This window comes from Sinocyclocheilus rhinocerous, unplaced genomic scaffold (assembly GCF_001515625.1).
Source record: "Sinocyclocheilus rhinocerous isolate Xijiao unplaced genomic scaffold, SAMN03320098_v1.1 scaffold2230, whole genome shotgun sequence".
In the NCBI taxonomy this organism is placed as follows: Eukaryota; Metazoa; Chordata; class Actinopteri; order Cypriniformes; family Cyprinidae; genus Sinocyclocheilus; species Sinocyclocheilus rhinocerous.
In genome coordinates, this window is record NW_015659700.1 from 316211 (window position 1) to 344023 (window position 27813).

General features: G+C 37.9%; 1 protein-coding gene across 3 annotated transcripts; it reads right to left on the reverse strand.

Moving 5' to 3' along the window:
* Positions 1 to 525: 525 nt before the first annotated feature.
* Positions 526 to 27813, reverse strand: LOC107724029 (zinc transporter ZIP10-like). Of its 3 annotated transcripts, none has more exons than XM_016532796.1 (10): positions 27740 to 27813; positions 12159 to 13283; positions 9691 to 9862; positions 8398 to 8573; positions 8131 to 8304; positions 7763 to 7883; positions 6376 to 6699; positions 6207 to 6287; positions 4036 to 4226; positions 526 to 3065 (listed from the first exon to the last, which is right to left on the reverse strand). In XM_016532796.1, exons 2-10 carry the CDS (start codon positions 13260 to 13262, stop codon positions 2913 to 2915), a joined length of 2496 nt encoding a protein of 831 aa, XP_016388282.1. In that variant the 5' UTR covers positions 13263 to 13283; positions 27740 to 27813; the 3' UTR covers positions 526 to 2912. The 3 variants fall into 3 exon arrangements, with proteins under 3 accessions (XP_016388282.1, XP_016388285.1, XP_016388283.1); XM_016532799.1 differs by lacking the exon at positions 27740 to 27813 and adding an exon at positions 27002 to 27087; XM_016532797.1 differs by lacking the exon at positions 27740 to 27813 and adding an exon at positions 14637 to 14897.

Here is a 27813-nt window from a genome sequence, read left to right on the forward strand (position 1 = left end):
GGTCTACAAAACCAGCGAGAGACGTGGAACCCTTTCCACCACTGGACACTCCACCAACTACGTCATTGCAATGACCCTGAATTCAAACGTGCCTCCGGAGCACTGGATCCGTCATGGCATGGCCTTACTGTCTCAGCTCATAGATACGCTGCTCTGCTTCTAGTATCCTTCACTTGATTTTTAGTAAAGTATCTGCGGCTAAATAATATTTCAGATTTAGAAATACCATCAAAATAGCATCTGTCTAAAGATAAAAATCATACCATTTAATAAACACATGAATAAAAGTCTTCCCATCTTCTAAAATTTAAAAAATATGAATAGCCATAATAATAAATATATAAAATTAAGATTTTTAATAAATTATAAATTTATATGTATGTATGTGTGTATATATATATATATATATATTTATATGTATGTGTGTATATATATATATATATATATATATACACACACACACACACACGAGTAGAACATTTTAAGAGAGATTTTTAATAAGCTGAAACTCTCAAAGTAGGCTTTGCAAACGTTATTTTCCACTTCTGACAAAGAAATGCACAATCAGCAAGAATGACAAATGTATTGAAAACACCTTAACATCCAAGCTGAGTAAACAGAGGACTTAAAAATAAATGTCTTCCCAAAAACTGACAATACTAAAATGTAAGTAAATATCTGGATGGTCTTTTCTTGGAATACACTGTAAAGCATGAAAAAAAATTGGTGTGCGTCATTTTTATTTAATATCGAGTTTATTTCTTTGCACTACTTAACCAAGGTGTTTCATTTAAGCACTTTTACTCAAATATTTCGTTTTAACAAAATGGACAACTTCATTTCACAGATTTACACAAGATTTAGACCTAATCTCTTTAGACCCTGATTAGGGTTGCTCACATGACCCCCAAACTCATTGACTTTACATTCAAGTTGTGAAAATTAAGTACTTGAGGGAAAGAGGAAATCAACAGTAAGTGTTCTCATCTCTCCATTTCATAACAGAAATGAAAACTAGTCACTTTCACTTGTCTCATGCATGTTTCCATCCAATCAAGTACATTTGATGAATGCAATTAATAATGATACACATCCACAAGAACAAATAAATGGATGTCACATGGTGACAGGATAAGCATGAATCACATAACATGCCCCACCAATTCGTGACGGTAGAGGATTCAAGCAGCGAACACAGCCAGTGGAATGTGTTGAGGCGACTGCGGGCACAATAAGTGCGCCATATTTGGCACAATCAAAATGTTGCACACTCATTAACAAGAATCACATCAACGGGGACAGATTAACAGATGTTCTACAGATTTGATTGTAGTCAGACTTTCATACAAGTGCACAAAAGGCCAATAATTGTAACGTGTGCATTAATTTCAATAATAGGAGGGCGTCAAAAACAAGAGCATTTAAGATTGTCAAAAGAACATTTCATAATGGCTAACACAATTTTTAGGATAAAAAAAAAAAGGAATGGTTCTCCCAAACTTTTGTATGGAAAGTAAGTTTTTAGATGGTCAGCGTATAAAAGGTGCTGATGTCTCACAGAATAACATTCTGAATTTTGCACAAATTATCCAGTAATACCAAACATCAAATAATTAAAATAATAAAGTAACAAATGTGTTTCAAAATGCGAACTTGTTCAATAAAAATACAAGTCTTCAGTAGCAAATCTCCTTTGGGGAACATTATTTCATGAACATCTTCACCTGTAACAAGATCATTATTTACAACAACTCCACTTGCATATCAAAAATCAACTTGTATTTATATTCAGAAAGTAGTCTAGATCATGATAATTACTATTTTAACAATGAACAAATAGACTTCCCAAAGAAAACTGTGGTATTCCTTGATGGACAGGTATGCGTAGACAGGTGTTCTTCATGTAAAATCACAGTGTTTTAGCATTAGCTTTGATACTGGACTTGTTCAGTCACTATTCAGCTGACCTCATGAATGCAATCGGTCTTTTGGCAGCACCGTGTCAGGGGTTATTCAAAACACAGTTGTATACCTATTTCTTCAATACTCAAAGTTGGTCATAACACTAGTACACTACAATCTTAGCCAATAATAACAGAAAAAAAAAAAAGACAAGCAAATTAAATTCTAAGGGTGAGGACACTCCCATCACTATGAACAGTAAACATAGTGTAAGAAACAAACAAGTAGTCAATGCTGACAGCAAAGCACAAACCAGTAAAGAAAAGAGCTCAAGTGTGTTGTTTTCCATGCTCCTGACACACAATACTGACCAGTACTTCTCAATAAAAAAAAACAAAAAAAAAACAGAGTTGATGCCAGTTGGACTCTGTTGCACCATGTTAGCACAGTTCTGTGCCTGACACTGAGATGGTGTGACACACTAGACATACACAGCACAACACGCCAGTTACGAATGAATGGACTATGAGTTACAATACAGATGAATGAAAGAGCTAAACATGACACTGAATGAGTGACTGATGAATAGCTGCTTCTCTTTTTAGAACACAAAAAAATACTAGAATATTAAAGGGATAACCCAAATAGCTTGGGAGTGCGTCTCATGTGCTGTGGATATGTCTGATTGGACACACATACTCAAATAAAAAAAAAAAAGAAAAAGAAAAAAGAACTGAATAACAACAGGAGAGAACTGTCTAGGAGCTATATCTACCTAAAAGACCTTGAAGACAACAAGCAACCGTTTTGAGTAGCCTAGAGAGGAAGAGATGAGAGATGATGAAATGTAAACATGTTTGTTTGCATGTCCATGTCCACTGTAAGCTACTGATGCTGTCTTTTGAGACATGCCTGCACGACTGTGCCATCACAAAACAAAGCCACGTTAAGGCAAAGCACGTGTGTGAATGTAGCTGATGAATGACGCCACCTCTGATCTCGAGCTGCGGCTAGAAGCCAAAGTCAAGCACAATCTGATCCTCGAAGATGGCGATCAGCAACATGATTCCAAACCCTGTGAGCAGACCCAAGTTCTGCAGGACAAAGTGACCCATCTCACAGCGCTTGTGCTCCTCGCTGTCACCATGAAGCATCTCTGGCAACTGAAGAATAAGAAGAGGAATCAATAGCTCACAACAAACAATAAGCAAACACAAATCACAAGGTTTGCTGCATATCTTAAACATATCTTATACTACAATAACGATTAACTATTTATCAATGTCGATTGCAGCATTCAATTTACAAATTTGTTAATTTTTTACACATGTTCGGAATGGCACATTAAAATGTGTATTGCAGTGTATAACATCTGGCCAAAAAATAATAATAAAAAAGGTTAGAACCAAAAGCATAAACATTTGTGCATCTTCTGGAATCATGCTGGATTTGGATATTGCACAGCTTGTTCGCAATTTTCTCATCCCAATACACACTGCATGCAAGTGTTGGGAGTGGGACAAAAATAAAATGCTCCTATTATAATCAGCATGTCGACAAAAGTGTAAATAAGAAATTGATTGTGCAGTGTAGACAGCTTTGTTGATTGTAATCATTTAATTGTTCACAGGAGTGCAGAACTCAGTGAGCTTGTGCTGAATTGCAGGGTTCAGACATAGTGAATATGCAGACAGCTTTGGTGATTATAATGGGAGCACTCTAATATTGTCAATAATATTGCGTATAATTTATTTGAAATTAGAATAGTTGTTGTGTTTTAGAACTAGTAGTCACCTTATTTTGAATGTGTGAGAGGCCATTCACTCAAATTTTTGCACCGGAAAACTCAAGATGTGCGGCAGTACAATAATAAAAAAAAGCAAGGTCTAGAGATGTTTTTAAACGTTCAACTACTTTTAATTTAAACACGGTGACTGTGCATGAGACACTACAAAAGACATCTAGAGCATGTTAACATAGAAAAACAATGGACAACCAGCGCGGTGGAATGCAACAGCGTGTTCTGTGTGAAAGGTCTTTAAGATGGCATGTAATAAATCATTTCAAGTAATCAATAATTATAACATATTCATTTATTGGCAAGCAAATAAATCCACATTTCGGTTCTCTTACCATATCCACTAATGCCACATAGAGAAACATGCCAGCAGTAACAGCAAAGATCCAGCTGGTGACGTTGTGCGTGTACTGTCCCACAACCGTGCCAATCACCATGCCAGCATAAGCCATCAGGGCAGAGAGGACGTTGTACACAATGGCTTGCTTCACTGACATCCCAGCCTTCAATAAAACAGCAAAGTCACCTGGAGGCAAACACAAATGTGCACTATTAATGTACAATAAACAACAATACAGCAGAGTGGGTAGAGTTAGTTTTGGCCATGCTAAACCTGACATTGACTGCAGTGAGATCGGGTTGTCCTTCTCAATCTGTCAGAAAAATCAAAAGTGGGTTTTTCAGCAATTCTATGCTGCTGCTCCTTTGTTCCTAATTACTGAATATATATGTGAGGAGCCTTCACGACCATTGGTCCTCTCTAAACTGCACTCTGGACATTTGCTCTGTGTCACCTGACCCAATTATATCAGTCATCAAAGGCAATTAACAGCACTGCAGGGTAGTAAAAACTCTTTATTGTAGCTGTCTTTCCCCAGCCACAGCATGGGCATAAAGATTATCAGACAAAAAAAAGAGAGCTGCTCCATCAAACGTTATTAGTGTCTGAGGAATCAAGTCCCATCACCTCCACTGGATGGCAGACAGTAAAGGTAAACAACATCAAATGCAAAATACTGTTGTTACATCAAAGGCATACTCTGTTTGTTCTTTCTTCTCTGATATTGTATTGTCTGGTTTTTTTGTTTAAACAAAAAGGGGAATTTAAAAACTAGTGGCCCTCTAGACAGCAAACTCAAAACTTCATACAAGATTTGCTGTCTTTTAAAAGCTGTATGTGCTGCTGTGTAGTATTAGTTCACTGTTTGTTTTTCATTCATTCAAACATGAAAAGGAGAGCACAGAAGAACAGCTGAAACTCTTCACCTTGATGTTGATGTCAATCGTTAAAATATTCCATGTGACATTAGTGGTTCAACCTTTATTTTATGAAGCTACGAGAATACTTTTTGTGCGCAAAGAAACACAATTTCTTCACTTCCATGTCAGTCTTCGACGTGCGTTCACGAGAGTACCACGACGCATGCGTGTGCATTCCTCTGCTTGAAAACAAGGCACAGCGGATCCGGGTTCTACGTCAGAATAAAGTCATTATTTTTGTTTTCTTTGCGCACAAAAAGTATTCTCATAGCATCATAAAATTTCGGTTGAACCAGTGATGTCACATGGAATATTTTATAGATGTCCTTACTACCTTTCTGGGCCTTGAACGTGGTAGTTCTGTTGCTGTCTATGCAGGGTCAGAAAGCTCTCGGATTTCATCAAAAATATCTGAATTTGTTTTCGGAAGATTAACAAAGGTCTTACAGGTCTACTTACTATTTCCCCCAACACATTCATGGTAATTACTTTTGCCAGTGCTTTGCGGGAAGCTTTAGCCTATTGCGTGTGCTAGAACGCAGAATAGGCTATAGCTAGCATAAATATTAAAGGCACATTATTATAAAAAAAAAAAAAGGCACATTATGGTTTAGCAATTACTACCACTAGTCGACTAGAAAAATCTTTGGTTTTAATCCAGTCCTCCTTTTTTCCTATAACTCTTCCCGCTGCGCTGAAGGCTCGCTGCTGGCGGGGACACTAAACACTGTGCGATCCAGTCTTGACAGTCACGGTAGCATGGTATCGTGTTGTTTACACCAGCGCAGTAAAATAAAAAATAAGGAGAATCCTAAAACAGGCCCGATGCCCGGCCCTAGGGCCATAAATAAGTCGGGCCCCTATCGGGCTTGGGCTGAAATGCAGGGCTCTAGTTTTTGCTATGATATCAAGAACCATGGAATTTTACTAGTATTGGTACAGACAACTGAAATTTTGCATTGTGACAACAATATTTGTAGTATTGTGAGAGCATCAAATAGTGAATTTGAACCTTTAATCATTACACGCAAAATCAAACAATCATGTTGTTTTGTTTACACTATGAAATATGGTCTCAAAAATCTACAGATGAGTCTGGAAATTTGAGTCTGGAAAGGTATGGATTTATTAAATAGAAAATTTGTAAGAACCCTGTTTTTAACTTTTACTGCACAAGCATCTGTAAGAAAATGGATCTGCTATTCCAACATTTTTTTGACAAACCTCAACTAGTTAAGCAACTTACCTAGTTCATGAGGCAGTTCGTGACAGAACACAGCAACTGAAGTACTAATGCCACCTGTAATATTAGCACTGAAAGCAGCACCTGTAGGTGACAAACACAGTTCCTCAGATACAGAAACCCTTTCGAAGACAAACTAATCTGCTAATGGTTTCAGTGTACAGAAACTGACCTATAGCAAGTCCATCACTAAAGTTATGCATGCCATCTCCCATGATGACCATCCATGCTATACTGGCGATCCCCGCATCTTTCATTTCCTGGTCAGAGTGACAGTGCCCATCATGGGAGTGACCATGGCCGTGTCCATGTCCATGATCTTGTCCATGCTTTTTTGAATTTGCCTTTGGCCCGCTGTCGTCCTCTGTTTTTTCAGCACCCTTGAAGGGGTGATCTGAATCAGATATGGCCAGTGGCATCTTGCTGGGCGAATCCAGAGGCTGCAACTCTGTCATCTGAGTGTCATTGTGTCCGGCTTCACACGTTGTACCTTCTCCTGCATGAAAAAGGAGAAGGGAAGGCGTTACATCAGTGTCGTAGTACACTGTCTGAATTGTTCAGACTCTGACTCAGGCCCTTTGGTCTCTGTCTTAAAGGGGTCATATGATGTTGCTAAAAAGAACATTATTTTGTGTATTTGGTGTAATGAAATGTGTTTATGCGGTTTAAGGTTCAAAAAACAAATTTTTTTCCACATTCTCTACATTATTGTTTCTCCTCTATAAACCTAACCATGGACTTGGACTCAAATGAGCTGATTTTGACTACAACGCAAGTTACTTCTAAACATTACTGCAACCAACTTGAGTTCGTTCTTACAATATCCTTACAAGGGTTCAGTATATGTGAAGCATCTCCACAAAATCAACACTCACAACTTTACTTAAAGGGGACATTGGATGCCCATTTTCCACAAGTTGGTATGAATCTTTAGGGTCTTCATGAAATGTCTGCAACATACTTTGGTTAAAATTCCTCAATGGTTGTGTAAAACAACAACCTTTTGACCTTGTCAAAATCAGCTCTGTTCACAGCGACCCGTTTCAGTGCATGTCTCTTGAAATGATAATGGGCTACTGCTCACCCCGCTCCTCTCTTCCGTTTTTTGAGTATTCGTTGGTGCGTTACCATCAAAAACAAAACTAATACACTGCGTCCTCAGTGGCTCTGATGTTGGGAGAAAATGTGGACTCTTATGTTTACTTTTACATCCAACTACAAATCACCTGCACTGCATACGAGACCTTGTCGCTACAGCTGCTCAAGCTTGGAGACAATGGATGACAGCATACAACTGACTGAGGGCAGGAATATGTTAATACGGGACAGTCTGTCAGCAGTCGTGGGCGGGGCCTGAGCAGTATGACATCATACTGCTCAGAAAATCAAAATGGCTTGAATGGGATGAATGGATTTTTATCATTGTAGGGTGGTTGTGTCCACACACTGCTAAGACACATTTATATGCAAACACCATGTAAAAACTAATTTTGCATCCGATGTCCCCTTTAAAAGCCAAATAAACTGTGCTGGGATTTTATGACGAAATGAAGACCCACCCTCTGTTAGAGGCTTCAGATGGAGCCACTCGGCATCTGAACGCCTGTTGAGTTTGTGGTCTGACAATTTCCTCCCAATCTTTGCCTGCTCTCCTTTCTTCTTCCTCTGGCAGAGGCTTCCCTGTGGAAAGCATGAACAGACAAGTGTTAATAAGCACTAGGTTCTGAGAATAAAATCCAAGGTTGTTTTGCTGTGCACTAAAATCCCCACTATCTGCAGCAATTATGGATTATATTTTAGTCTTCCATAGCTCTCAGCTCTGTCAGTCCTGAACAAGCATGTGTCAAGTGAAAAGCAGCTTACTTGCCACTTTTGCAAGATTTTTAACACCTCTTTCCTGTGATAAAGGTATTGTGGTGCCTCTCACCCTTTGGTTGCTGTAGTGTTTGAACATGCCAATGCAATGTTCAATGATGAAGAGGAGGTAGATTCCTGCTAATGCAGTCAGTCCTTTCCAAACTCCATCAAACTTTGTCAGAAAAACCTCTTCAGGTTCTTCCTCTGCATGTCCTCCATGGCTGTGATCATGGCCACTCTGAGACTGTAAGGTATAAGAAAGGGTTGATTTCTTGCACTGTGTAGTTTGGACTTTTGCAATGGTTAAATCTTGTTTGTCCCCAAAGAGTGAACTCACATGAGGGAGTAGATGCAGTAAGGCATCCCCGCTGAGGGTTCCCACTGCCAGCGCCACCAGGAAGGTCAAGAGAAACTTGAAGCAGGACTGGTTGAGGATGGGCACCAGAACAACACCCAGCAGAGACAGCAGGCTGATGATGGTGATCGACACAAAGCCCCACATCCAGACCCACACTGCAGCAACACAATCAGCAGTAGTGGATTAGACCGGGACTCTTGTCACTAGGGCTGGGCGATATGGGCAAAAATTCACATCTCTGTATTTTTGGGCCGAATTGCGATATACGGTATATATCTTGGTATTTTCGTTTTTGTATTTGGATTAAAAAAAAAATCTGTATTTAATATATATGTATTTCACTTACCGCCCAATGTTGTCCAACAAAACAATACATATTAAAGGCTATGAAAACAAATAAAGTGAATGTAACCATGTAAGCCTTTATATTATGTGAAAAAAGGGTTAAAATCACATTTCATTCTAACATTGTAACATTGCAATCTAAAAACAAAAATAAGGCTTTTAAAGTGGAAGTTAAATTCACTAAACTAAAAATGAAAATAAATGAGAACAAAAGCACAGAGTTAGAGTGTTAGGCTATTTTGATTACCCCATTACAGTCACTTTACAGTCAGTGCTATCATAAAATAGACTTACTTGTAGGTTTAAAATATTTCCATGACTTTCTAACATTTACAGACGGAGAATATACCAGTGAAATGCAAGTTATGCATTCAGGAAGACATCACATCTCAAACACATTAAACAGCGCGAGTAGCCTAGCGTCTCTGTCAGCGGCACATGCAGCCTTTCTGTCGGAGCACATGACGGGTCGAGCCGCTTAAACTATGCAAAACTATAAACTATACCATGTCTTACCAGTTTTTAAAGGCCTTAATATGAAGCTTGTCACATGTTTAGAACAAACTGGATTATGCACTTTCTCCGCAGCAGCTCAGTCTGTGTCCTCCGCTATATTTTCCGATGCGCTCGTATCAAACTACTGTATATCGATATAAACGGTATTGCCTCATATCGAATCGCTTATAAAGAAAACATCGATATATCGTACAAACTCGATATACCGCCCAGCCCTACTTGTCACTGGACTTAAAGAGTTTCAACTAAGGTAACTCTAGCAACATTGAACTGTTTCAAAATGGTTTAACAACGATTCTCAACTGGTTATTAAAATGTAGCAAACTACACAGGTAGAGAGAATTGTAGTGATTTTGTGTAGTGAATTGTATACTTTGTCCAAACAGAATTATTCTACAGGATCACTTGTACCTGATGATGCTGCATCTTGTACTTCAGTCTCAACGTGGTGATAATGAAGGATGCAGAAGCGTCTATCTATCTGGTAGAGCAGTGCAGGACATAAATAGGTGAACTGCATTGGAGATATGAGAGAATCCGAGCTCAGTCCGTATTGGTGTAGCAACTGCGTTAAGTTCAGACACTGAGGGAGAGAAAGACAGACAGTTTTACTTTGACTCCCTCCTTGATTCTCCTTTATTCATTTTTGAACAATAGAAGGAATATAAATCACTTATTAAATATATATAATGTTAGTACCAGGGATGTGTGAAATCCACTAGTTAATGGCTGTCTGAAAGTCTAATCTGTGTTAAGGAAGCACGATGGCTGGTTTAAGGTCAACTCCTAATTATGCTAATGAACCAAATAACCTTTAATTCCCAGTGGTGGATGAAGTACACAAATCAAGCATTTGAGTAAATGTACAGACATCCTAATCAAATATTAAACATAAGTACTAATTTTCATGAGAATTCATTTTCAATTCAGGGAAGGTACAAAAATATTGATTAATGTACTTGAGTATTAAAAGTATTTAAGTATTAAAAGGTACTGATCGATGAACAATTCTTAAATATATTTTATTTAAATATACTTCATCCTACAATAAGGAAGATGGATGAAGACATTAAATGTATTGATCTGCAAATAAGAATAAAAAATAATTACCAAAACATGCATATCAATAATTACATACAGAAATCCTGCATATCAAAACATTAAACTTCAATATACTAAAATTTCAGTTTAAGCTACTAATAATTCAAGTGTGCAAACAAGAAAAAAAAAAAAAAAAAATATATATATCATATAGCATTTAAAAATGAAAAAAAATAAATAAAAATGCTACAGCAGCAGGGAAGGTGCATGGGCATTAATCTGCGTTATTTTAACATTAAACGTTAAATTGGTTTATTACTGTACACTACTGCTAATTCCACAAATCTATCATAGTCTTCACAAAACAACTATGAATTATGCATTATAACATACAGTGGGTATAGAAAAGAATCACCCCCCTTTAAAATAATCACATTTTGTTGCTTTGCAGCCTGAAATGAAGACGGACACAGTTTTTGTTTTAACCGGCTGTATTTACTCAGTGCAATTTATAACATCCAAGTGAAAGATAGAACACAAACGTGTCAAAAAAAAAACAAAAAACAAAAAAAAACCGGAATCACTGAGTTGGAAAAATAATCACCCCCCTCCTAAAAATGACTTGTAAACTCAATCAGGTATAGCTAATCACCTTCTCAATCGTACACAAAGCCGTTTGACTTTCAACTGTGATCAGCTGTGGTCATTTTGATTAGCTCAGCATTAAAAGAGCTTTCCTGGAGCATTTCAGTCCTTGGTAGTGCAACTGAAGCAAACAGTCATCTATGGGAGGCAAGGCACTGTCAAAAGATCTCTGGGATAAAGTTGTGGACAGGCACAAGTCAGGATTTTTCAAACAATTTTTTTCAAAGGCTTTAACAATGCCTAGAAGCACAGTGAAGTCTATTAAGAAGTGGAAGGTATTACATTCCTACAGTTAAGCATGGAGGTGGTAATATCCTGTTATGGGGTGTTGCTCTGCAGCAGGAACTGGAGCACTTGTCAGGACAGAAGGAAAAATGGATGGGGCAAAATACTGTCAAATTCTTGAGGAAAATCTACTGCCCTCTGCCAGAATTGGAAGAAGGTTTACCTTCCAACATGACAATGACACAAAGCACACAGCAAAACTGAGCACACAGTGGTTGAAGGAGAAAAAGGTGAATGTCCTTGCATGGCCTAGTCAGAGCCCAGACTTAAACCCCATTGAAAGTCTGTGGAATGACTTGAAGACTGAAGTCCACAAACAGTCACCATCAAATTTAACTGAACTTGAGCAGTTCTGCAGTGGGCAAATATTGCAAAGTCTAAATGTGCAAAATTAGTAGAGACAGAGACATATCCCAACAGAATAAAGGCTGTAATTAAAGCAAAAGGTGGTTCAACAAAACACTGACACAAGAGGGTGATCCTTTTTCCAACTCTGTGATTCTATTTTTTTTTTTTCTGACATGTTGGTTTGTGTTATATCTTTCACTTGGATGTTATGCACTGAGTAAATACAGCTGGATAAAACAAAAACTGTGTCCGTCTTCATTTCAGGCTGCAAAGCAACAAAATGTCATTATTTTAAAGGGGGGTGATTCTTTTCTACACCCACTGTAGATACCTTGCTTGAAGCAAGTCATATAAAGTCTGACAACTATTTTGTTTGTTATGAAGGAAGTGCTTTGACACCACTAAAAGTAAAAAAAGTAATTTTTTTGTGTTTGTTTTAAACTCTTCTGGACTAATCCCTGATTAGACCAACTAAGAGAAACCATTTCAAATGACTCGAGGCACATCTGAAGAGCACTACCATTTATAATCAAACACATAGGACAGACAGTGAGATGTACCTCCTCATGTTGGTGAGGAACACCATGTGCATGTAATTTCACAGACAGATGTTCTCCTGGCACCTCTCTCCTGCTCCTCTGTGGCTGAATAGGGCTGTGATCATGGCCGCTATGCTCATGGCCATCTCCGCTTGTCTCCAGCTCGACAGCCTGAGTAACAGTGATGCTGGTTTTGTTGCGGCCTCGATGAGCTCTGGCTTTAGGTGGTCTCCGGTTTCTTCTGGGTTGTGTGGTGGGTAGCTCAGTTGGGGCAGAAGGTTGTATTCTGGGTGTGAGATGCGGGGTTGCTGTGTTGTGCTCCACACTGTCTGAACCATGGAGATGAGGGTGGGGATGCTTGTGGTGATGGTGGTCATGATGATGGTGGTTTTGGTCACTGAGATCATTATTTTCTTGTGCATGTTCACTACTCCTTTGGTGGTCGTGGTCATCTTGAGTGTGAGGACTGTCCGTGACATGTCTGTGGATGTGTTTATGATCACTGTCTTTCTCATGTTCATGGTCATGATCATGATCATGATCATGTCCTTCAGACCCACTGTGAGTGGTGCTCTCAACTCCGGTGCCAAGTGTTTTGCTGCACGGTAGCTCCTCGGCAGGGTTGTGTTGTTCATTCTCGTTGTGGGAATGTTGATGGGTCTTGTGTGAGATGTGGGGATTCTGATGAAGATGTGGATGGCCAGCTGAATGCGAGTGCCGACCTTCCTGAACCTCGAGAATATCTAAGTGCGCCACATGATCATGGCCCAGATCTTCATGCTCCAGCCCAACCACACGCACCTCGCCCAGCCCTAAACTCAACAGCAGACTCTGGAAGCCTTTAAAATCCAGACGATCCTTTTGGCCGTACTGACAGAACAATTTTTGGATGTAGTAACGTTGCTCATTCTCTGCAGGTTCACCATGGCTGCTGTGCACAAACTTGTCGGATAAACCATCGCAGGACAATTCTGAAATCTGCAGGTCACTGTGGACATGGTCGTGGTCACCATGGCTGTGCCCGTGGTGATGGTGGGACCCTCCTTCGTGGCAGTGACTGCACTGATGGTACAGCAGGGTCAGCACGCAGAGGAAGCAGAACCTGGTATGTGTGTGAACTCTCATTATCTCCTCACTCAGAAGCCTCTGTGAAGAAACAGAAATCCACAATGAACAGACAAATTGGTCTCATCTTATCCGCTAGTCAGAAGAGTTTCAACAGCAGTATGAACTAATGGTGATAGCTATGGGCTTTTAGGGTAATCCGCTAACGTAGCCAATTCTTTTTATTGTTGGGGTTTTATTTGATTTTTATACCCAAATGTTGGTAGAAAAAAAAAGTCAACCTGCATATGAGATGGACATCAGTTATTCTTATCTTTGGTAACTCCTTTGAATGCATCTTGAGTAAAACAGTTCCATATTTAATGTAGCATGTACAAAAGACCTGAACCGTAACCTGTTATACAGAATACAGTAGTTTGTTGCGCATAACCCACATTAATCACTTATTTGATTATTAAAAAAAATTTAAATGGGTTTTCATCTTGAGAGCCATGTTATTATAGAGGGGTAGGGGTTGGGGGTGGGGGGACTAGATCTATCCCTTTTTCCAGGGGGCTGATAGAGTCCCAGCTGGAAAAGTACCAAAGAGCCTTAATGGTCCCCCTACAGCAACTACTGTGAGCCTAGAGGGGAAAGTGTGATCAATCTGCTTCTAAACAAAACAGAGATCTCAGCATGAGAAAGAGTCTTTTCTTCAATCTGCATACAAGAGCCACAAATAAGAAAAATGTTTGTGAAATGGATCTGGGTGTGAGTGTTCCCAAAAGTTTTATTCCAAAAGCATTGCCATTTTTCTCTGTAGCCTGTACTGTGTACTATATTCTGCTAATTGGTTATAGCAGATTAAGCCAACATTCCATTTTCTAGAAATCTGGTATATTAAAAACAATATGAAAACACAACAACATGCTTCAGCTTTTGCAGCGGTCTAGTTTCTTTCATTTATAACTTTTGTTCATGGGTTTATCATGTTAAGGAAACATGGCATCAGCAAATTGTTTACGGAAAAAATATGTATACCTACACTCACAATAAAAGACATTTATATGCCGCAGAGTGTAAAACGTGATGAATATATTGCAGTCAGATAATCATTTATCAAACATAACTTCCCTATCGGAAGGACTCATAAGTCAGCCAAACAGTCATGCAAAGTTGAAAGTACATGAAGATCGCAGCACTGGTGGGCTACAGTGGATCAAAAATGACATTGAAATAAATAGTTAGCTTTTTTATATTTGCAAAAACAATTAGCTCTCACAGATTTGTTATGATTTAAAACTTGCACTTAACTTACAGTAATAAAAAGGAAAAAAATTCCCCCAAAAAAGAAAAAGAAAACCTATAGACAAAAATGAGCCATGCATATGATACAAAAGATTCTAATTTATTAAATGGTTCTTTAAGTCAAAACATCATGTAAGCAGTACTTACGGCAGCCTGCACTCCAGCCTGTTAAAGTGTGTGAACTTGAAGCATGAAGTTGGCTAAAACATAGTACAATTATGATCCTTCCTCTCGACAGCACAGTGTTTATAAACATGAGAGTAGAGTGACCTCTGAACCCTTCAGGAGATAGGATGGGGCAAGAGTGCTGATGATCCTGCCTCACTGTGCTGGCTCAATATGCTCTTTGTTAGTTATATGACATCCCAAAAATGGCTGAACATTTTGAAAGAAAAAAAAAATCCTAAAAACCAGCAGTCATGTGCTGCAGAGAGATCATGAGACAAATACTAGAGGACTAAAACAACTTCTGCTGGAAAACATTTGTGATCAAGCGAATAAAAGGCAGAGGGGCTCTTAAACTGAACATTTAATTGACTCCTAAAACATCACTCCACTGTTTGCAAATGAATTTTTGTTTGAAATATGCCAATTATATTCTGTAGCATCCTCATACATCATAACAGGGAGTGTTAAGGACATTTTCTCATATTTTTGTTGAAGTGGTCAAGTCATGAAACCAAATTTCCAGATTATTTGAAATAAGAGTTAACCCTAACCCTTATATGATGTCTTTAAAATGTACTAGTAAATCTGCATTGAGATGAAATATAAAGGAAATTTCAGAACCATTTAGGCCCAGTCCACACGGAGATGCATTTAGCTGTATACGCATAAATTTTGTATCGTATAGGAGTTTTCATCCACACGGATCCGGCGTTTTGGGAGAGTGAAACCGATATTTTTTTAAACCAGAGTGGATAAATCTGAAAACGCCGGACAGCGAATCCGTATATTTTCTGAAACGATGACGTCATCAGCCACGTCTCGCCCCTAGTCAGATACCGCTAAGTCACGTAACAGCAACAAAAACATGAACAAACACTGAACGATTGTCTTTTTATTAACTAACATTAACACAGATTAATAAATGTATTGTTCCATGTTCGTTTGTATACCGCGCACAAGGTTTATGCGCATAGTCCAAGTCTTCTTCTCCGTTTTTAGTGTATCTCTGTAGCAGAATTACAGCGCCACATACTGGTCTGGCATGTATACTACATCGTTTTGTGGTTTCGTGTGGACGCAGATATTTCTTGAGAAGTGGGAAAAAAAAAAGATCGGATAGGGAAAGCTCTGGCTTCGTGTGGACGTAGCCTGTGTGTTGAACCACCAATCCTTGCAGGAAATTTAATGCAATTCAGAACAAATGCATGCTGCGTCATAACAGATGATACTCTAGACGTCATCTGTTCTTGTCTGCAGAGCCACTGTCTGGACGGAGAGCCACGCTTTCTGCATACTGCGTTCTGTTTGAACAGTAACAGGGAAGGATAAACTGAAAGCAAATTTTTCCATGGGCTCCTGTTCCACTCAGCTATGAATGAGAAGAGCAGTGTGCCATTTACTGAGGTGTGTTTAAATAGTGTCCTCACATACAGAGGCTGAGCCTGAGATCAGCACAGCCTCAGGGACTGTGGCTCTCAGATTCCTGTTATTACTGTGTGTCTATAATGACCTTAACTAAAAACCTTCCAAAGAGGACAAAATATGGATGATTCTACCAAAGAATATTTACTATAATTTTTTTTAATGGATACACAATATTGGATTTTTTTAGCTATCTGATATGCCGATATTTTTAACTAATTTTGGCCGATGCCGATATATTTCCTTTTGTTTGAAAACAACACCAAGTCCCTCCTGTGCAAAGATTATAAACAAATTATTTTTAATTTTGGTTAGTTTTCAACAAAAACTTACTTGTTAGAATTAAATAAACAACAATGAAGTTATTTTACAATGAGAGTACATTGAAAGCTTTGAAAATAACTATAAATCAATCAGTGCCTTTTTTTTTTTTTTACAGACAGATGCAGTGTAGGCTTGCTGCGGTTATACCGGTGTTAAGCCGCAACACCGGTTACGTCATTTGCCTACCGCGGCATCGCCCCCCACCGTCGTTTTGATTTTTTATAGTAACAAAAATCATTTAGCCTAGTTCAGTTAGAGGACAGACACTTTTAAAAACTAAACGCTCAATGTAGCGTGCCGAACCGCCTGTTTGGCAATATTTTAGATTTTGAAAAGTCTATTGACTGGATGTTTTTTTAAACATTCGTTTCATATTTATTTGGTTCCACAGTGTTTGCGGATTACTTTATTTAAACTTTGTGTATTTGATAAATTTTATTTTACATCAAGGTGTAGCCTATGCTGTGCCTCCAAGCTTTCTAATTCGTTTTGCTAATAACCGTTCTATGTTTCTTATTTATTTGGTTCCACAGTGTTTGCTGATTTTCAGTTTTATATACCTATTTAAACTTTGTGTAGCCTAAGTAATTATTAGGCATATATGTATTTTTATTCGTTTTGTTAATAAAAGTTCTATGAGTTTGACGTTGTTGTTGCTTGAATTGAATCAACGCCGAATTGCCGCTAATTTGAAAGTGAAAGTAAAGCACGCACGGCGCTTTTTCAAGCTATTTGAAAGCCAAGAAATCCGAGGAAAAGAGGGAAAACTCAAACGAACAATTGCTTAACGCCGAATTGCAGCAATTCAATTGCCGCTAATTTGAAAGTGAAAGTAAAATGCGCACGGCACTTTTACAAGCCATTTGAAAGCAAAGAAAAGAGGGAAATTCAAACGAACGAACACAAATCTACAAATGTTAAGATTTAACATTTGTAGATCTAAAGCAAAAGCAAAAATATTTTAGATCTCCTTTTATTTAAGTTTTTTTTTTTTCTGGACTCCTTTTTAATGGTTAAATTAAATGTTATTAATCAAAAGCATGTCTAATTCATTTAAATCATGAAACTTAAACAATTTAACATCAATTTATTAAAAGTTTAACAAAAATGACATGTTTAGGGCCCTATGAAATGTTTTATTTTAGTCGCACAGATTAAATTTCGGGGACATATGCGACCAAAATGGTCGCAATTTCGAGCCTTGAATAGCCTTATGATTTTTTGCTCAGAAATTCTGTGTTGTGTATTTACATTTTTAAGGCATAAAATATTCATTTAATCTATCTTTTAAGTAATGAAAATTAAACAAATTAAATTTTTTGGAAAATAAATGTCATTTAATATTACAATTAAAACACTGAAGAAATATAGTATGATTATTCCTTAAAAATATGGTTTTAATGATTTTAGTAGTAGTAGTAGCAGCCTATAACGTACATTCTACTGAACAATAGTAATATATTTCTGCCGCAATGCCTTCAAGTTAAACTTTTATTTTGACGGGTTGCCGTGAATACCTTTACGTTTCTGTGTGTATATATGAGGATAGTTTTACTCAAATGAAACGGTCAAATGCTCATGAAGTGACTCTCAGAGAAGTTCTGGAGATGTTGTTCATGTATTTATGTCCTCATTCAGACGAAAAAGTGCAGACGAAAAAAAACGTATGTACAACTTATGTACAATATCTTATTTTAACTTAAAAACAAATGTAAAAAAGAAAAAACCAACAAACAAAAAAAGGAACAAGTCAATGAGCAGAAAAAAGTGAAAATGAACAAACAAATTACAGAAAAAAGGAAAGAAAACAAAATATACTAACAAATGAACAAAGAAGCAAACAAAAAAGAATGAGTGAACGAACTAAAGAAAATGAGCGCACAAACAAAAAATAACTGAAAGATTAAGTGGACAAACAAGGAAAAGAAAGAAAAAATAAGAATGAATAAACAACAAAAGAAACCAAAAGAACAAGCAAATGTAAGAAGAAAAAAAAGAATGCTAACAAATGAAAGAAAGATTTTATCTGCAATATCTTTTTGTAAATTCATACTCCAGGTTTCTTAGAAAACACCAAACCATGACATGGCCTAGGTACAAAAAAAAAAAAAAAAAAACAAGGGGGGAATTTAAAATGATTGGATTGGGACTAGTTACACTGGGTGAACTTCAAATGACACAGGTAGCTACGTGCTCAATTAATTATGAAACCATCTTCAACAAAACCTAAAAGAAATAAGAAGCTGACAAGTTATATTTTACTACATCTATAATAGCAAGCTGTACCCATGTATCATCCTCCACAGAATCCATTCCTGGAATGAGCTGACGGGTTAGCCAAAGAACTGTTATTATACATTAACCTGAGCCTCTGAGCAACAGAGGGAGAGAGCCCTTAAGATGCCTCATATGACTCTCACAAGGCTTCTGCCTAGACTGAGCATCTCTCACAAGTCATGCGTGAGTCCACCTCCGGTGAATTCCTGTTTACAATCTAGATTACTGTAAGTCAGACGCTGGGCTAAACAGGGTTTCAGTGGGACTCGTTTGGATCAAATAAAGCAGCTTTTACAACACGACGCGAACAACTTTGTGGCGATCCGGCTAAAAATCCTCTCCGATTCACGCCTGAGCCAACTCATATTGTGGTCAATGTGAATTTTAGCAGGCTACAGAATAATTCTATTATCTGCAGCTTAGCCAAGCAAGATGGAAGCACATCTCTTCAACCAATAACTCTAGATATATGATTTGTCCTTGGTGCATCTACACATTCAATCAGTCATTTTTCATATGCAACACAGAAAAAAAATATTTGTATGTCAGGAGAAGCCTCAAGGCTTGAGAGATGAGCAGATGCCACATAACAGATGGGAACTACACGTTTGCCAGCACAAGGAATTCTGGGAAATGACAGAAATATATAGCTGCACAAGCACCAATCTCAGTCCAGTGGATGCAAACTACTTAAATACATCTAAAAGGTCTTTCAAGAAGAATCTAGTCCAAATAAGACAGTCCAGTAATGGTTAAACGGGCCTGAGTATGTGTCTGGGTGGAGTCAAGAATCAAAGTCTCGAAAAGCATGACCTCTTGACTCCAAACACACACACACCTCTAAAATAAACACACTCCAGAAGGTTCAGAACAGCATGTGCACAGTAGCAACATGGTAAATGTTTGTTGAGACTAAATGTAACATTATCTAATTATACTAGGAACAAATGGAAATATTTTCAGCAAAATCACAAGAACTTAAACTGTAACCTGTCCATAAACCTGCTTATTTTGATCATAAACTGGTTAACACCTCATAAAAACATTCAGAACTGGTCTGATCACATGAAGAGAGCAAATAAAATACAGCACACAATCAGCCAAGTAACCTAGATTAACCTAAAAATATTTAGAGAGTGGGTTAGGCTAATTTTAACAATGTTACCAAGTCAAATACTTGCTAAGCAATCAATCCAACATACTGTAAGCAAAACAGGTGGCAACTTTCGAAACCACCAAGTCCAAAACAAGCTAGTCACCTTCAAGTGTTGCTGTCGCCTTGCTCAACTGCTGATCTTCACACAACTAGGATTGGCTTTCGTCAGTCTATCCCAAGTGAAAATGTGCCAAACAGATCAGCTTAGGATCTGCAGATCTGCCTGCAGGTGCATCCGACAGCTTACCTCTTTCTGTCTCAACAGGAGGTGGAGGAACAGGTCATACGCTGTCAACTATGCAAGGAACTCTCGTCTACAGCAATATGGAACGAGATCTGATGTTTTGAACTCTTCAAGTGTGGTGATTTAGTGCAGAGGGGAGGGTGTACTGGTCATGTGTGTTTGTAAGTGTTGGTAGGTGGGTGTGTAGGAGTGGGTGGAGGGAGAGATTTGAGCTAATCAGGCCTTAAGTAGCCATCAAATCCAAAAAATAAATAAATAAATAAAAAGGCGTAAGGTAGTTTTACAGTATGAGCATCTTGAAGTCCATATATCCAAGCAAAACTCATCACTTAGGAGGCCTTTTGGTTACGTTAATCAAATATCCAAACAAAGAATCAACTATCAAACTGTTTCTCATACATAGCTAGTTGACTGTTTCTCATATATCGGAACTCCATATTTCACCAGATGGACTAAATACATGCAATTTGTTCTCAAGGCTTTCGGTTAACAGAGCCAAACTACAGCCAACTTTGTGTGATTCAGCACAACAGCTTCTGTAAATTGGCTTCAAAGGTCAGCAGCAGAGCTTAAATATCAGAAGGAAGAAGCCAGCTCCATAAGTAACGGTCCAGTGTTTTAATGGACAATGTAGGAGAGAATACTTTGATGGCTGTAGTTTTTGCCTGTGAGACTTCAGTCTGTGAAGTCCATCAGACACCAGAGGGCTATTATCCAGACCATTTGAAAAGGAGAGAGGTCATTATCAAAGAGAAGGCCAGATACTAATCAAAGGGATTTTTAACGCTTGTCAGGTCAATTTTAACAATGGTGCGGGGGGCTACAGGGGAGACTCATTGGCGAGAAACTACTGAGAGTATCCTTTATAGGAATGTAGCGATACACAGGGCTCGCAAAATCGCTAGCCCGACGTCCTGGGGCTATTGTGTTTTCCATTCGGGCTACCAAAATGTATCACCGTCCTGCACGACGGGCTATCTTGAACAGTGATATAAAATTCCTTCCTTGATTTACGTTGTTCACTAGCTTGTAGGGGTAAAACGGATCATAGTTGATCATTTGCACGTGTTTCCAAGTCTTGCCGATTTAAACATTCAAGGGTTTTAAACCATTCATGCACATTCGGAGCTGCGCACACTCATTCAAAGCGCGCACAGAGAGCCGCGAATGAAGAGATTTATTTATTTATATTATTCAATTATTTAAATTAGGATTAGTTTAAAAATGTAAAGTTAGTTTTATTATTTGACATATTTCAATTTCACAAAGAAATGTGCAGCATTTTGTTGAAGAAATAATAAAAGGACATCTTTTCATTTATAATTTGTCTTAAATCTCATTTTGTTAAAAAGAAAAATTGTGAGAAAATTGTATTGTGAAATCAGTATCGTGAATTGCATCGCAAGTTGAGTAAATCGTTACATCTCTATATGCTACTAGTTTTTGCTGTGGTATCAAAGAATCATTCTGTTATTTAAATAATAAAGAACCATTTTTTTTTTTTGCTCATCTGCAAAATAATCCGATCTGTTACTCAAAATTTGATATGATAATGCAATCCGAGCCATGGGTTTTGTGATCCATTGCACCCCTACTCTCTTGACTTGTTATTTGAAGAAAAAAAGCAATCACTGAAGTTTTTAATCATGCTGATTTGTCCGTAGTGAAGTTCAGCCGATGTCTTTTTTTAATTTTTATTCTGGCTACTTAAATTCATTTTGGGCTACCAAAATCTGAAGAATGTCTACCAGCAATTTTGAAATTTTGCGAGCCCTGATACAGAAACTTTGACTGCTATGATGATTCTTTATATGCTTCAAGTGGCAACAAAAATGAAGAATGAAGAAAATCCTATATGCCAATTGCCAACTCTTTTGTAAAATTGAAAATATAACTTTCAGTTATAACAAAAAATAAATTAATAAAATAAACAAAATGCCTGTGTGCCAAGGATGGAAAAAAAAACTTACAAGCCTTTAGTAAACATTTCACTTTGTCTTTAACATCTAGAAATAATGTAGGTCATATGGCTGTAATTTATCATCTTAAATATATCTGCCAATACTAATAAAGCTGCCAATATATAGTTCATCTCTTGATTGCAATGAGAATCCCCGAAACATTCAGAGACCTTCCTGTTACAAATTATCACACCAAACTCCTACGGCTATGGCTTAAGAATAGCTTATTCCTTAAGAACAGGACATTACATCAATTGGGGAGTTAGCCTAAGCATCTTAAGTAGGCTATGTACTGTTAAGTGCAAGTGCCTGGATATCCTTGCATCTGAATGAACACATACACACAAAATTATCTCAAAATAACTGTCTCGGCAAGTATTCTCGTAAACACAGTCGGTTATGTCTTAAGTGAACATAAACAGTGGTGAAAGAAATCTCAAATGCATCATTATAGTGGATCCGTGCATTCGGTCCTAAAGGGGCAGCAACCTATAAACACCTGCTGTTCCATAAGCGCCACCTGCTGTCAGAGAGTGACATTTGAGTCTCATTCACAAAGCTAAAATCAGACCATTCTGTTTTTGCTTAAAATTGCGAAATTATACAATCTAAATAACATGTATTTAGCATCTTTGTTTGGATCATGATTAAAATGCAGTGGTTGCCTCTGATTTTAAATGGAAAAAGCACAGGCAAAAGCCTTAGTTTGTTTATATGAAGAGCTGATTTGTCCGTAGTGAAGTTCAGCCGATGTCTTTTTTTAATTTTTACTCTGGCTACTTAGATTCATTTTGGGCTACCAAAATCTGAAGAATGTCTACCAGCAATTTTGAAATTTTGCGAGCCCTGATACAGAAACTTTGACTGCTATGATGATTCTTTATATGCTTCAAGTGGCAACAAAAATGAAGAATGAAGAAAATCCTATATGCCAATTGCCAACTCTTTTGTAAAATTGAAAATATAACTTTCAGTTATAACAAAAAATAAATTAATAAAATAAACAAAATGCCTGTGTGCCAAGGATGGAAAAAAAAACTTACAAGCCTTTAGTAAACATTTCACTTTGTCTTTAACATCTAGAAATAATGTAGGTCATATGGCTGTAATTTATCATCTTAAATATATCTGCCAATACTAATAAAGCTGCCAATATATAGTTCATCTCTTGATTGCAATGAGAATCCCCGAAACATTCAGAGACCTTCCTGTTACAAATTATCACACCAAACTCCTACGGCTATGGCTTAAGAATAGCTTATTCCTTAAGAACAGGACATTACATCAATTGGGGAGTTAGCCTAAGCATCTTAAGTAGGCTATGTACTGTTAAGTGCAAGTGCCTGGTTCGAGATGAATATGCATACCAATAATGCAGATGTTCAAGACTTCAGATATAAGCAAACTCCGAATCAGGTTGTTTTTGGATTGTTGGTCTAATCCCTGAAAGTCCCTTTATCAAAATGAAAGTGTATGACTAAAAAGACGCTTTAACAATTTTCTCCAAAATTAAGGAAGGAAGTTCATTTGAGACTCGAGGCTTTGTGGGTTGTGTGTGCGTGTGTTGCAAAACAATCTTATTCCTGACGGTGCTACAATATAGAGACTCTATATTGAATACACGTGGCCTGTGAACGCTCAAAGCTGGTTATATAAAACCTACATACCTGACCTGATTTTTTTGGTCTTGACCATGGGAATAGTCACTAAAGAGTCACCTGGAATAGACCACAGGCTTTTGTACGCATAATTAAATAAACCACCACCACAGAATGTGCCTTAAAACACATCAACTTAAAGTGTTTAATGAGATATTATAAAACATGGATTTTAAGGTACCTGCTAAGGCCCCTAAAATCGTAAGACTGTAAATAAAATGTCTTATGCTTAACGAGACCTCACCCACAGAGCTCATGTTAATTTAATCTCTCCGTTCAAGACTCCGCTCAGTATGTACAGGCACCTATAGATGATCATGTGAACAATCTTTTGGGCTGTTATTACCAAATGTGAAGTCTCGTTTGATTAAGACTAGGCAAGTCACGTGATGAAATGCCAACCCGTATTTGACAAATTCTTGTTTAATGCTGGGCTGAGATTGCTCATAGAAAAAATAATACATGCAAATATTCAACTTTCATAAATCAACAAGTTGACAATTTCACAACTTAAAAGGATAGTTCCCCATCAGTTCCGTCATCAATTCCATTTAAAATATATCTTCTTTTATGTTTCACAAAATAAATAAAGTCATACAAGTTTGAAACAACATGAGGGTAAGAAAATAAAAGAATTTTTGGGAACTATTCCTTTGAAGATGAAAGAAAACTGTGTTAGCAAGTATCACTATTATCTAATGGGACACCTGGGTTGTACCACAACGTATCAGCGGTTAGGAATGTCTGTCTGTTGCTATCAGTCTATCATATAAGGACAGAACTAGAAATGCAGCCTTTTCTGGTTAAGCCTGACAGCAACAGACACATTCTGACCAGCATCTCCACTTACATGGTCACCTGTTACTCCTGTTAACATTAATATTCACCTCAAGCAGTTACTCAGCTGACACAGTGAGAGGACGCAATCTGCCATATTGGCTAATGAGTGTTTATTTCTGCTGCTAGATCGTTTTGCGCACCTAAACGCCACGAATGTCTCTACAACCGTCACCACAACATGAACTGGCACCTCAAGAATGCTCACAGTCCCAAGCCTTTAAGCTCATCTGAAATGCCAAACACCTCGCCTCGAAAGCAGACCAAAGTCGGCACCAGCAGTCAAGGGTGGAGTGAAAAAAGGAGCAGTCAAGTCAGACAACACCTACTTCTCACACTGTACCATTGTAAGCCATGGTAAATATCACTCTTGCATCTATTGCTGACAATGAAGTGGATTTGAAATGCTGCCGTTTATGAAGATGAATGTTATGAATAAGTAATTATTAAATTCCACTACTTTTACTGACATATTTTACTTTTTTTTTTTTTAATGACCATTAATCGAGAAAGATGCTGTAACTACCGTTTGGCCATCAAAGAACCTCAGACAGAACCTTAACAGAGCAGTCCATCCAAAGTTGCAATACTACTGCATTATCAGTCGTCTACTTCACCTTACACAATAGGCTTCAATGTATTTATTGTATCCTCAGAATCTCCACTTCGAATAGACACTAGTTTTATGTAAGAAAAAAAAAATAACAGAAAATAACTAGAATTTATAAATGGTTTTTGTTTTTTGCATGATCACACAGCTATAGCGCAAGTACAAAAAAATTAAGCAAGACTTGGAGATTACAATGGAGGTGAATACAGAGTGCCCAACACATTTAATACAGTAGTTTGGATTTAAAGATCTTAGATTTCCCTTTTCACATTAACACCTGTCTCTTATAGGCAGAGGCTCTGCATGTCCATGAACACCAGTTCCTGTGGTTAGACCCACGTTTAACAGAGGAAGGCTTCTGCAGGTGTGCAATGACTTAACAGGAAAACAGCATCATCATCACATTACAGCAGAACCGCCATTTGTCCAGTTATCGTCACACTTCCGGCATTAAAAAGTAAAGACTAGTATCTTACTCGTGCTTATCCTACATAAAACTAGATTCAAATTACCAGATGTGTTTATTAAAGGGATAGTTCACCCAAAAATGAAAATTCTGACATTATTTACTCACCCTCATGTCGTTCTAAACCCGTAAGACCTCCTTTCATCTTCGGAACACAAATTAAGATATTTTTGATGGAATCTGACAGCTCTTTGACCCTCCCATAGACAGCAAGGGTACTACCACGATCAACGTCCAGAAACGTAGCAAGGAGATCGGTAAAATAATCCATGTGACATCAGGGGTTCAACTGTAATTTAGGGCCCCTACGAGAATACTTTTTGAGCGCAAAAGAAGAAGAAAAAAAAAAAGACTATTCAACAATTCGTCTCCTCCGCGTCACCCTAGCGGCATTTTGGAGAGTATCCGCTGGACGTAAATTGCGTATGATGTTTTGTGTCAGCTGCGCCACGCGGATACGCTATTTACACTTTGATTTGAACGAAAACTACATATCCGCGTGGCACAGCTGACACAAAACATCATACGCAATTTACGTTCAGTGGATACTCTCCAAAATGGCACCAGTGAGAAGACGAATTGTTGAATAAAGTCGTTATTTTTTCTTTCTTTTGCACACAAAAATGTTCTCGTAGCTTTGTAAAATTACGGTTGAACCCCTGATGTCACATGGATTATTTTACCGATCTCCCTGCTATGTTTCTGGGCATTGATCGTGTAAGGACCCTTGCTGTCTATGGGAGGGTCAGAGAGCTCTTAGATTCCATCAAAAATATCTTAATTTGTGTTCCGAAGATGAACGGAGGTCTTACGGGTTTGGAACAACATGAGGGGGGGTAATTAATGATTAATGAATTTTCATTTTTGGGTGAACTATCCCTTTAATAAACACATCTGGTAATTTGAATCTAGTTTTATGTAGGATAAGCACGAGTAAGATACTAGTCTTTACTTTTTAATGCCGGAAGTGTGACGATAACTGGACAAATGGCGGTTCTGCTGTAATGTGATGATGATGCTGTTTTCCTGTTAAGTCATTGCACACCTGCAGAAGCCTTCCTCTGTTAAACGTGGGTCTAACCACAGGAACTGGTGTTCATGGACATGCAGAGCCTCTGCCTATAAGAGACAGGTGTTAATGTGAAAAGGGAAATCTAAGATCTTTAAATCCAGCTCTCAGATTCCATCAAAAATATCTTAATTTGTGTTCCGAGGTCTTACAGGTTTGGAACAACATGAGGGTGAGTAATTAATGACAATTTTCATTTTTTTGGTGAACTATCCCTTTAAAGCAATGCCCATCTGATGTCTTATTACAAAACAATCAGTGTTCGACTTGATTTAAATATATAGATATTTTTTATATCTAAATTTTTTAGCTGGTCTTACAAGAGATTTTGGTACTTTTTAGCTGGCCAGGTTGCAAGACCATCAAGCCAGCTTAGATTTGGATCTGCCAAATGTTAACTGGGCCTGTAAACTGTGGAACAAAAACTGGCATGAAGCATAAACTGCATTATTACAAAATTCAAAAAACACAACCCACGTTTAACTGCCACTTTAATTATACATTATAAACTGTGGAATTAAGATATGAATTGTGAGAATTATGAATAGGAGAAACCTCAAAGAAAAAACATAAAACATTTTAATCTTGCAGTCTGAAGAGAACCAGCAAATCAGGAGCATTTGGTTTTACAAATAAACCAGCGAGAGACAATCTTCAAGACTACAACAACCTTAACCTCTTCACATGACTGATCCTGAAGCCCAAACATGCGATTAAACCCCAAGCTTCCCCTTCCACGACGCATTAAATCTAGATCAATGCCTACGTGAACAAATGTCTAGATTTTATTAACACGATTCGCAATAAACACGTTCATCTACAGCAGAGAAACGCCGCTAGTCGAGCAGCAGCTTTAATAAGGCGCAGTCGGCGGAAAGATGATAAATCTAAACGAACAGCAGCTAACGCTGCTAGCGCCGAAAGCTATAAATCCAATAATAATTCACAACATTGCACGATTTTATAGTAAATCCCTGCTTTCATTGACCCATCTGAAGCTGCTCGGGTCCATGTTGTGGGAGTGTGTGAAGAAACAAAGCGGGTTTTATATAGTTTACCTCACTCGAGTGCCGTGTGCATCTCCTCTCCGCTCGGTACTAAAACATTCACGGCGCTGCGCACCGCACAAAAG